Below are 12,449 nucleotides of genomic sequence, written 5' to 3'. Positions count from 1 at the left end.
ACCGGGGCACGAACCCGTGTCCCCTGCATTGGCAGGCGGACTCCCAACCACTGCGCCACCAGGGAAGCCCCATAATTTTTAAAAAAATCAGTAATGCCCCACTTGTAACACAAGGAGAAATAAAAAGTAATTCTTGAATAAAATAAAGGTAATGCTTGGGATACATGTGACAACATAGAGGAACCTTGAAGACATTATGCTAAATGAAATAAGCCAGATACAAAGTCTATGATTCCACTTAGATGAGATACCTAGAGGAGTCGAATTCATAGAGACGAAAGTAGAATGGGGGCTGCCAGGGACTTGGAGAAGGGGGGACAATGGGGGTTATTATTTAATGGGTACAGAGTTTCAGTTTGAGAAAATGGAAAAGTTCTGGAGATAGATGGTGGTGATGTTTGCACAAGAAGGTGAATACTTAATGCCAATGACTATACACACTCAAAACTGGTTTAAATGGTAAATGTTATGTGATATAAATGTTGTTAAAATAAAAAACAATAATTGGAAAAAAGGTAATGCTTGGACACAACTATATCAGAAAGATAAAAATAGCCTCCACAGATTTCCGAAACACCCCCAAGGGAGTGGTACTGCCATTATTGTGAACCAGTGTGCAGTATTGGTTTGAAACTAAGAAACTGATGCCCAAGATCTTAGACTCAATAAGGAGTAGAGCTCATAATTTGACTCCAAAGACTTTTTTCTTCCTACTATGCCTAGGCCTTCCAACTCTCAGTCCACAGAAGTTTTCTCTTTGCCATGCCAGCTGCCTTAATCCAGACCACTCAGGCTTTGTACTTTCTTATCTATCCTAAAGGGGTGTGGTCCTTTTCTTCCTGAACACTAAAATCACAAGACAGGACTGAACTTGTTTAAAATAATGTTAATCACCAACACCCCCAAACTCTGAAATAGTCTTATTCTTAAGAAAAGGGTAAAAAATCGGGGTAGACAATCTCACAAGTATGTGAAAGCGACAGCAGTGGAAGGAAAACTTTTCTGGGCCTAATCCTAACAATTGCTTTTTTTTTTTCTTTGGACGTGCCCCGCAGCATGCGGGATCTTAATTCCCCAACCAGGGATTGAACCCATGCCTCCTGCAGTGGAAGCTCGGAGTCCTAACCAGTGGACTGCCAGGGAATTCCCTAATCCTAATAATTTTTAATCTTCATTCAGATAAAATTTTTTTTGAATTTTATGTGATACTAGGGAGAGAGTTGGCAATTAGATAACTCTTAGAATTAATAGAAAAGACACTCACTATGGTGTGCCTTAGGAAGACTAGAGGAGAAAGGAGGCCAGATGGCTTTTGGTAAAAGGGTTCTCTAGCCAGCACCACTAGTCTGAGGGCATCTTAGTGAGGAGAGGGTAGAAGAAGGTAGAATTTTCATGGAAGGATCAATCTTTTTTCACTTTAGAATTAAGGGCAAAATTAAGCTGAATAAGAACTAATAGTGCTCTAATTTCTCTCAAAAATTAGATCTACCTTAAACAAATTAAAATTTCAGTAAAACAACAGTCTACACATCTTTCTGTGTTCAAGAAGAAATAGAACCAATTATGATAATTTACAAAATATCTGGCTTATTAGCATTATAGCCAGGGTCATTAAGTAAAGTTATAAAATTACCCAGGAATCCTAGTGATTTAACTAATACTTTCTGAAATTATCCCTTTCTATTTTAAGATGAAGTCTATCTTAAACTTCTAAAATTTAACCTTAATTGAACTAGCCTTTTGTTGGGTATATTTGTTCAATTTGGACTACTTTTCCAAATGCATGCAATTCAGCTAATGACTGCAGACTCCATAACCCACACCTATCTATTTGCATGTACATTTAGCTGATAGGTGATTTTATCACCAGATAAATCCAGGAGTAAGTTTAAAAGAGCATATCCCCCCCCACCACCTTTTTTTAAACAAATACAAACATAGAAACACATGATGCCTCAGAAGAGCATTAATCACAACCAGGAGTCCACATCTTCGGAGACCTTTCTATCACCGTGTATCTTCAGAGTACTCTACTAAAGCGTTAGTCAGGCGGTCATGCAGTGGACCATGGCTGAGACCTCCCGAGCCATCTTGACCAGAGTAGAGACAGTCTACCTCCTTCACAGATGGGCACTGTCTTAACAATTCACAGTCCATTGTGTTCATCCCAACTATCCAGGAACCAAGGGTCTGAGAGAGTGGTGACCCTGGTGTGCCAAGAATGAGACTTCAAGAAAGAAACTCTTCAGAATCATATTTGAATTTAGGTGGAATGAATAAAAGTTTTTTAAAAAATGGATTAAACATCTTTCATTGTTCTGGAAGGACTAGAATAATTTTTGATAATTTGAGAAATATCTGACACAGAAATTATTGTCAGGGTCACTAAATAATTTCAAGTTACCTAAAAATCCTAGTGACTTATTTTTTATTTTAAGATGAAGTTCATCTTAACTTCTGTAATTCAGGATTATTTGAACTGGTATCTGAATCCAAATTGGTTTTGACAGACACTTCCTCTAGAACATGTTGCCAAATCTTGATCTGATCTAAATAATGCTATGTTAAGGATGGACTTTTCTTTTTTAATCTAAGGAAAATTATTTTTCAAAAAAACAAAAGGAAAAATGAAGGATTTAAAGAATTTTTAGAGTTAGAAAATGTTTTCAAAATCAGACCAAAGTTTTCCAAACCATTAGCTATCTTCCTTCCTTCCGAACTCTTTTTCTATCCCTTGGTGGCTGTTAAATAATTTTCCTGGAAACTCTTCCCTCTTTTTTTCTCAGTCCTGACATTTATCTGTCTTAACAGCGCCATGTGTGAATACTTGCACTATGGAAACCCATCTTAATGAAATGGAAAGACTGGCCGTTTAAAAAAACAAACAGAACCAACTACCCATGCCTCCTAGAGTCCTGCCAGGCCAAAGGTCTGCCCTCCACTGGGTCAGCTGCTGAGCAGGCAGGCGGTACCCGCACCACGGGTTTAGTCATGTCAAATATCTTACTAGTATAGAGACAGTGGGCTGCCTAAGATGTTAGTCCTTAAAAATGTTGGCAGGCAAGGAAATTCTGCGTTTTCACTTCAAGTACATCTTGGAGCTGTTTTATTTCAAAGCACAGTTTATCAAATTTAACAAGTTAAAATGACGTTTTGAGGCTGATCTAATCAATGACTGTCTTATGGCTATAGAGTCCGATTTCAATATTATATGATATAAAGGGCTTAATTTTATGTACCCATATCTATGGACTTAGTTTCCTGCTATCTTTAGTCACCTCACTGGGCTTGCTGGTGTACACTGCCCATGTAAAACTTCCTCAGGGAATGAATGCCCTTTCTTCCATTTCTTAGCAAAAACAGAGATAGAGAAAACACAGTTGTTTAAAAAAGAAAGAAAAAAACCAAACCAAACCCTCGTTCCATTCAGAAGATTTCTGTTCATCTTTCTTTGAAGTCAAAGGGTAATATAAAGTTTTGATTTGCAACAAAATCTGAGATTATCCATTAACCACTCTAGCAGGCCTTCTGCTGCCTTTCAAATGTACATCTAATTTTTAAAGGGACCAGGCTCTTTTTTTTGTGTTTACCTTTCAAAAAGTATATTTAAGTAGAATGGTCTTTTAGAGTTACGGAGTAGCTTTTCAGATGTTGAAAGGGTATATTCTTAGAAAAACTGCATGCAAATGAGAGGCAACAAGCTGAAACTGCTAATCTCAGGAGTGAACAGCAAGTGAGAAGTACTCTGAATGCAGCATCTCTGTTGGGAAGTAGGAAGCTGCAGAAGTCATTCTGAATTCCACAACCCCTGAAAATACTGTGTAGCATTTACTATCCCATTTTTGAATGTACTGCGTAAATGTAAATGATACGGGTCCCCTGTCCTCGCCAAGAGTTTATTCTCAGACACAGAAGGAGTGCACGTGACTACCTGTTGCCCACCTTCTTTTCAGCTTGATGGTATGGTTCTGAAGAGGAGGGCAGAGGATCAGGGAATCAAATGCTCACAGACAAGGACAGATGATGACTGCTGTCTGGAATCTGTTAATCTCCCAAAGGCGTAGTAACTGCAACAACAGTGGATGATAAATATTGTCATTTTGTTTTGTTTTTCCTCAGTCCTGCAAAGGCAGTTGTAGTTTCATTAGTCCCATAGCCTGCAGTGCTCTATTGGGCCCGGACCGGGGCACAAACCTGGGTCCCCTGCATCGGCAGGTGGACTCTCAACCACTGCGCCACCAGGGAAGCCCTCCCTTCTTTCTTAACTACTATACACCCCCAAAGATGTATAGTTTAAATTGTATATACCAAAGTTTTATCATGTTTTTATGTAATAAGTTACGTAAAAGATATTAAACAAAAACCACCCATCCCCTTAAAAAGTTGTGTGTGTGGAAGGACAGTGAGGCTAATGACCATCATGGCATGGCCAAATAACACAATCTTAGAAAACAGAACTATAAGTAATTATTTTGGCTGCACTGTGTGGCTTGTGGGATCTTAGTTCCCTGACCAGGGATTGAACCCGGGCCCTCGGCAGTGAAAGTGCCGAGTCCTAACCACTGGACCGCCAGGGAATTCCCTAATTATTGGACCTTTTGGACCAGTGACCTCCTTGTTTTGCAGATGCGTAGCATCACTGGATTTCAGGGGCTTCCGTAAAGTGAGTTGGGATGCCCTTCTCTTGGGCCACCTTCTGTCGTGAAACCATCTGTCAAGGAGAAGCTTGAGTTTCTAATGCACTTACGTCAGCTGTATTGGACCTGGTTTTGTACTATGGCCACCCCAAACTGAGCTTCCTTCATGGTTGACTCTGACAGCCAGAGGACTCAGCCTGGGATCTCAGTGGAAGAACACTCTCTGATGTCTCCAGATGTCTGGTACTGAGGCTCCCTGTAGGGAAGAGGCAGAGAGGGGAGAAGCCAGGGCTAGGCCGATCCAGCAGGAGGGTCACTTTCTTAGGCTGCTGCCCTCGACCTCTCAAAAACGGCTCTGCCTCTGGGCTCTAGTGAGGGGGGAGGAACTTCTCTCTTCATGTGGCTGGTCAGAAACATGTCATCTATAGAGAGCCTGAATCACCATTTACCTGAAGTGGGGATGGTTAGGAGGAAAGGGGGTAAACTGTGAGCTAGTGTGTCTTTCTTTCACCCGTGGAAAAAGAATGAGCAGATATTATGGGATTTAAGTTCTTGGTTATTTTTGGATAACAAAACAATAAATAGGGTTTCACACAATCCAAAAATGGCTTCTGTGGTTAGCGAAAGTTGTTTGAATGATGGAAAATGTTTCAGGAGCAGGCAGCGTTCAAGCTGTCAGTCAGCAAGGCTCTGCTAATCCCTGAAAGGTGTGCAGCCCTGGAGTAAACACATGTTTAGAATAGAAGCAAAAGACTAATTCCCTAAAGGCACTTACACATTTGGATAAAGTCCACTTTAAACCACTGCCATACAAAATGGCGTTATCCCCTGTGTAGAGAGTGGCTTCCAATATAAGCTTTGCATCGGTTTAAATAAGTTAGGTTAAATACGGAAACATCTGTTCAACATTTTCATGTCCCTTTCCAGGTGACTTTATGGGAAGTCATCAGTTTTGCCCAGCGTTCGTGCATTCTGCTAAACTAAAATGTGTGCCAGTCTCCAGAGAGACGGGCAGGGATTCGTAGAATAGTTGGTGGCAGTCATGGGAGGCCCAGGCTGCAAGTAGAACACGCCAGCTTTCCTGGGTGCTACTCCTTCACCAAGAAAGGCTCTCTAAGATCCAGAGATGCAGCACCCCCCGATTCCATTCTCCAGTCACCCAGATTCCCTGACTTCCTGACAAAAATCCAAAAAACAAAATAAACCTCAACTTTATTTTGCAGATTTTGGCTGAGGGTGGGGAAGGAGGTATTAGAAGCTGTAGTTCTTGCTTTACTTAAACAGTGACAACAATAATAAAATTCAGTGAAATAATGCCCCTTATAGCTGAAGAAGTAAGTTTCCACTTAAGTGTAATTTGAATTTACCAAATTTACCTTATTTCAAGAGACCCAAAACATTTCACCTCATTATTTCTTTTAAGGATTACAAAGTGTAGAGCAGGGGGAAAAAATAAACGACTAATAAAGGATAATAGCAATTTGGCAGGCAGGGGTTCTTAGTTTCATCAAAAGAATGACTAGCATATTCAGTCTTACTTGAATACTAAAGAGTGTCTTAAAAAGTTATTCTGGATCCTTTGGGTGTTTCCTAAAGTGGATTAATACATCAGAGTCTGGATTCAAATTCCACATAAAGCTGATGAATACACATAATTATTATCTCACCTGCCTTAGATCAGGTTATTCATTTTCTTCAGAATTGAGCTGGAATCCATCTCTGATAAGGACTTGGAGGAATTAGCCAGTTTGAGGTCACTTTTATCAATAGCTGTTTTATCTTTGTGACCATAAGTGAATTTCTTAGACCAGCACTGTTCAGTAGAAATATAATGCAAGCCACATAAGTAATTTAAAATTTTCTAGTAACCACATTTTTTTTTTTTTTTTTTTTTTGCGGTACGCGGGCCTCTCACCATCGTGGCCTCTCCCGCTGCAGAGCACAGGCTCCGGACGCGCAGGCCCAGCGGCCATGGCTCACGGGCCCAGCCGCTCCGCGGCACGTGGGATCCTCCCGGACCGGGGCACGAACCCGCGTCCCCTGCATCGGCAGGCGGACTCTCAACCACTGCGCCACCAGGGAAGCCCTAGTAACCACATTTTTAAAAGTTAAAAAAAAAATGAAATTAGTTTCATAATATATTTTATTTAGCCAATATAGCCAAACTGTTATTCTAACATGGAATCGGTATTTTAAAATTATTGAGATATTTTTTGTGTTTTTTTTTCCCACTAAGTTTTCTAAAATTTTTTTTTTGCTTTTTACACTTAAAGCACATCTCAGTTCAAACTAACCACATTTCAAGTGCTGGATAGCCCACACGTGGCTAGCACCTACCGTACTGGACAGCACAGTGCTGACATGGTGAGGCTCCGCAGCAAAGTAGGGAGGCTTTATTGGTCAAACCAGGAGTTTGAGCTTTACCCTGAAGGCTGTGGGGTCATAGCAGAGCAGTGTTATTTTTAATTTTGAACTTAATCATGTGGTCTCAGAGAATGCAGGTTAGAGATTCAGGAGTTGGGGGCTGTAGCATGAAGCACGTTAAAGGCTGTTGTAGGGGTCCAGGTGAGGAGTGATAACCCAGACTCAAACACTGGGGGGGACATGGACCAAAGGAAGAGTGTCTGAGAGATTTAGGAGGTAAAATCATCAGAACTGGGTGATGACTGCTGGATCTGAAGGGAGGGAGGGGATAATCTAGGATGGTTGTCCAGTGTCTAAACCTGGGTAGCTGGGCCAGCAGTAGTGGTGGTAACTGAAACGGAGGGAGGCAGGCTATGAGGGGGTGAGTGCGGCAGGGTACCAGCTGGGCCATCGCGCTTTCCGGCAAATTTGCTTTGCAGGCTTTCAGAATTCAGGCCAGCGTTTGGTGTAGGGGACAGTGAGTCTGTTTGAAACAACTGTTTGTTATGATAGCTCAGTGATTTCAGAGAAAGCAGTGGGAGTACAGACCTGCTTTTTCTTCTTGCTGTGAGCACAGATAGGTGATCACTGAGAAAGTGGAAGCGCTGAGCAAGAGGTGGAAAGCGTGGAACTTAGGGGCCGTGGGAGCAAAGCTTGTGTTAGGCAGTGGGTGCTGAGCCGCAGGTTTTGTCACCCATTATAACACCTGCTAGTCACACTCCTTTTAAAACATTGTTGGGTTGTAGATTTGCAGTCACTATTCTAAGTAGACTGTAAATTGAGGGAAAAGGTCCTTTAAAAAAAAAAAGGCTAAAATTAATATCACTATTAACTGTGTGTCAGGCACTAAGTTCTTTACAGAGATATTTAATCCTCACAAACACCCTCTTGAAGTACTGTTGCTGTCTCCAATTTACAGACAAGGAGACTGAGGCCCTAGAGATTAACAACTTACCCAAGGTCACAAGGCTAGCAAGGAATGGAACCAGGACTTAAATGCAAACATTCTCTCTCCAGGCCTTTCTTCTTTCTGTTAAACTGACTCTATTTTTATCTGTTCTAATGCCACACAAATAGGCAAATCCTCAGGCAGAGAACCTTATGCTTTCATCCTGTAAGCTCCAGTATAACTTATTTCAGTTTGGTTCAGGGCCTCCTAGAAGAGAGGAAACTCCAGAATTGAGCCTTAAACTACCTTTCAGGGGAGCAGATGATGGCTGGATCCTCGGGTGACCTTGTGAGGGCAAGGTGGCACGGTGTGTTCAAAGGTCTCTTCCTTTAGCTCATGGCCCAGTGGTAACTGATAAAGGGTGTGCTGGTTACTTTTTATTAAAATTTTTTTTAAACCTTCTTATAAAAATTCTTATTTATAAACAAGCTAAACCATGTTAGCTTTTCTTCATGTGTTCTCATGAAAAATTTTATAAATTTTTTTTTTACAGAACAAATTTTATAAATATTTGAATTTGGAAGGGGATGAGAGTCCATAACATGGTAGAGACACAAAGGCATTTGTACAAAGCTTCAAAACGTGTCCAGTTTTCCTACCATGTTCAGTGTGGCTTCTTTCTCTTTGGTCTACAGATGAAACATGTGAATGAAAGGTTTCAAGATGAGAAAAATAAAGAGGTGGTTCTCATGTGCATCGGCATCACTTCAGGAGTTGGACGGCTGCTCTTCGGCCGGATCGCAGATTATGTGCCTGGTGTGAAGAAAGTTTATCTACAGGTACTTTCTGAATAAGCCTTTTTTCCTCCAGCAAATTTATCCTTACCACCTAATGGCTCATTATATGTACTTATTTGCTTAAATTCTTCTGTAAAAACGAGAAATACTTTCTAGAACCTAACTTTTACAAGCAGTTTTTCAAGGGCAAAATCAGTTATGAGTTTTGGGTTTTCAACATGAGAAATTGGCGAACAAACAACAATCTTTGTCTTGTCATGGAACTCCACCAAACCAAAATGGTGTTTGCCCATTGTTTTTTCTAAGAATGATTTATTTTTGGCATAGTTCTCATAGTCACGTGCCTTTTGCAATACCCTGTGAAATTCAGGGGTGTGCGTGTCTTCTGAGTTTCTTTACTGCAGATCGCCTCCTGGGTATTGTGGGGTGTGCTGTTCCAAGATCACGTCGACACTTATTTGACAAGTATTTAAGTGACTCCTCCGTGCCAGACGCTGTGCTAAACGGTACAGATGAAGTATGGTCTGTGTGCTCAGTAGTTAATGGTCTCCGGGGAAGAGAGATAAAGCAGTGCTGCAGCACAGTGGAATAATGGTATGCTAGATGGGTGCCATAGAAACATAGGCACAGAGCATCTAAATCACTAGAGGAGGTTTGAGCAGGCTTCCTGGGCTGGTGGAGTGTTAAGAGGTGAGCAATAGTTAAATAGATAAGGAAGACAGAAAAGGGTGTTTGTTGCAAGCAGAGGAAGCCACATGGGCAAAGAGATGTTAGGTCTGGGAAACAATGTTTGAATGGACTAAAGAGAGAATAGTAGATTGATTGGCTGAGGGATAGGCAGGAGTCAAGTTGGGAACGGCCTTTATGAGCACAGAAGAGGCCGAACTCTATCCTGAAATCTACCAGGAGCCATTAAGGATTTTAAGCACGGGAGTGACATGACATGAGTTGTATTTTTTTTTTTTTTTTCTTTTTTGGTGGTACACGGGCCTCTCACTGTTGTGGCCTCTCCCGTTGCGGAGCACAGGCTCCAGACGCTCAGGCTCAGTGGCCATGGCTCACGGGCCCAGCCGCTCTGCAGCATGTGGGATCTTCCCGGACCAGGGCACGAACCCGTGTCCCCTGCATCGGCAGGCGGACTCTCAACCACTGCGCCACCAGGGAAGCCCGACATGAGTTGTATTTTATAAAGCTTAACCTAGTGACTGTGAAGGGTGGAATACAGAGGAGGAAGGGCAAGAGTTCAGACAGTCACAAAAGGCCACATATCATGTGGTTCCCTTTATATGAAGTGTCCAGAATAGGCGGATCCTGAGACAGAGAGTGCAGCCTAGTGGTTGCTAGTGGCTGGGGGAAGGAGGGTATGGGGAGTGACTGCTCCTGGGTATGGGGTTTCTTTTGGGGTGTTGTAAATATCCTAAAACTAGGCAGTAGTGATGGTTGTACAATCTTGTTGTTAAACCAAAACCCGCGGTGAATTGTGCACTTTAAATGGGTGGGTGAATTCTTTGGTGTGTGAATTTATATTTCAGTAAAGCTATTGTTATTATTTTTTTTAAAAAGCGGAGGCACAGGGACTAGTTGGAGAATATTGAAATAGTCTAGGCAGGAGGAACCAGGGCAGAGATGTTGGGATCAAACAGGGAGTAAAACAGGGATACAGGAAATGAGAATTCAGTGGAGCCGCCTAAGCTGGGTCTGAGATTTGTGGCTCAGGTAACAGTGGAAGGTTTTGCTGTTTTATCAAGATCAGTAATTCAGTAGAACAGAGTAAGATGATGAGTTTGTTTTTGCCATGTTAGGTTTGTAGTGCTTGTGGGAAAGCCAAGTTGAGTTTGGAGCTCGTGGGAGAGCGTGGCTAAGAGACCTGTGGGACTTCGGCATTCATGGGCTTGTATGGGGTGAGTAGCGCGTGTGCAGGGGACACTGAAAGGGAGTGGCCAGCCTGGTAGGAAAAAAGCGAGGCACATAGTCTTTCCAGGGGCAGGAGTGGTCAGCAGTGTCAGTAACTAGTGAGAGGGCAGGCACGTTAAAGACTAACAGGTTTTCACTGGAGTTAGCAACAGAGGGGAGTTTCAGTGGAGTGGCAGGTGCAAAAGACTGATCGTGATCAGCTGATTAAATGGAAATACAGGCAACTTTGTCAAGGGCCTGGCTGTGGAAGGAAGGTAAAGGAGAGACAAAATGGGGGCTGGGGACTGGGGATTGCGCACGTCCGTTCACTGTAGAGATGAGGGGCAGTATCTGAGCAGGGCCTTGAAGGAAAGGTAGAACTTGGGCGAAGGACATAGTTGGAAAAGACATTTATTACAGATAAATTGCCTTTAATTGATTTGAAATAATAGCCATCCCCATTTACTGAGCACTTCCATGTGCCAGACGATGAACTGAATGCTGTACGTACAGTATCTTCTTTCCTCCTTGCCCAGCCCTTTGAGGAAGGTACCGTCGCTGTTTGGATGCCAACACGGAAGAACAGAGAAGCTACCTCACTGTGGGTGTTTGTGTATAGGGCCAGGCAGAGAGCTGCAGGAAGGAGTCTGGTCACACGGCTAGAAGGAAGTGCAGACAGCTAGTAGAGTGCTACATCTAAAAATATTCACTGTGTTAGGATCATTCCCCCTTTTATTAATACCCAACTGCGGATATCCCTGTCGAACACTTAGCAGAACATTGTCTTGTTCTCAAGTGTCAAGGGAGCCCTCTAATGGAAATTGGTTGTATTACAGACTTTTGGCTTCCTTTCATTTATTAAAATAAAAAAGGAGTGCCCATTGTGCCCCAAGCACCAGCCCAGACCCTGGTAGGGGTGATACAAACAAGACAGACGTGGTCCCTGAGTTCCTGGAGCAAGACTTGAGGCAGGAGGAAGCTGGGAGTGAATGGGAACTCAAGAAGACAGGGAGAGTGGCCTGGGAAGAGGAGGGCCCAGATGAAACAGGGCCTTGAAATCCCTGATGCAGACATTTTACTTGAAGCATAGTAGGTCTTTGTTGGGCAATGACGTGATTTTACATTTTAGTCGCTGTGGTCGCTCTGTGTGTGGAGGCTTTATTACTGGGAGGGAAGCAGGAGTGCTGGAGGGAGGGAGACCAGTTAGGAGGCCAATACAGTGTCCCGGGTCGAGGCGATTGGGGCCCAGACTAAGGCGCTGTGATGGATGAAGTCATGGTGTGTTTTATACATCAGCACTTTACTCCGGAACAACTATAACTTTAGAAAGTTTCCCCCTACAGGCAGGGCAGTCGGGTCACTAACAACATATTGGGGGCACATACGTTAGTATTTCATGTGATTTATGAAAGAAAATATAGCCTTTCCTAGCTTGTCCCATGTTTGGTCTGCAGTTACACGGCAGTGCGTTAAGAATCAGTAATTTCGTTTTGGATGAAAGGTTAGTCACAGCCTGGTTTCTTTTAGGTCGCATCTGATTTTTTTCATCCACATGTGCAGTGTGTGTAGCACCTGGTAGTGCGGGCTGAGTCACAGGCGAGATGACTGCAGTCCAGCCCGAGGAGGCCCGTGGAGGAGAAAGGCGGCCTTCGGTGTGTCCTGTGCTGCTGGGAGCCACTGACAGCACAGGGGCCAACGCAGGCCTACCCCACACAGGCGGCTGGGCTCACCACCCCGCTCTGTCCCTTCTTTTTCCTGGCTTCCTTGCCCCGACTCCCAAACATTCAGTGTGGGTTTTGATTCTTGGCTCTTTCTTCTCTGCTGCGACCA

At 43.0% G+C, this 12,449-nt stretch overlaps 1 protein-coding gene across 1 annotated transcript in view; it reads left to right on the top strand.

Annotated features, from left to right (window-relative positions):
• The window catches only part of SLC16A10 (solute carrier family 16 member 10), a 135,469-nt gene that overhangs the window by 112,085 nt on the left and 10,935 nt on the right, over window positions 1-12,449 (top strand). The window contains exon 4 of the mRNA XM_060167210.1: window positions 8,625-8,768. Within this exon, the coding sequence (XP_060023193.1) occupies window positions 8,625-8,768 (144 nt within the window). The remainder of the gene's footprint in view (window positions 1-8,624; window positions 8,769-12,449) is intronic.

Source organism: Lagenorhynchus albirostris, chromosome 12 (assembly GCF_949774975.1).
Source record: "Lagenorhynchus albirostris chromosome 12, mLagAlb1.1, whole genome shotgun sequence".
NCBI lineage: Eukaryota > Metazoa > Chordata > Mammalia > Artiodactyla > Delphinidae > Lagenorhynchus > Lagenorhynchus albirostris.
Note: the sequence above shows the minus strand (reverse complement) of the source record. Positions and strands in the feature narration are given on the sequence as shown.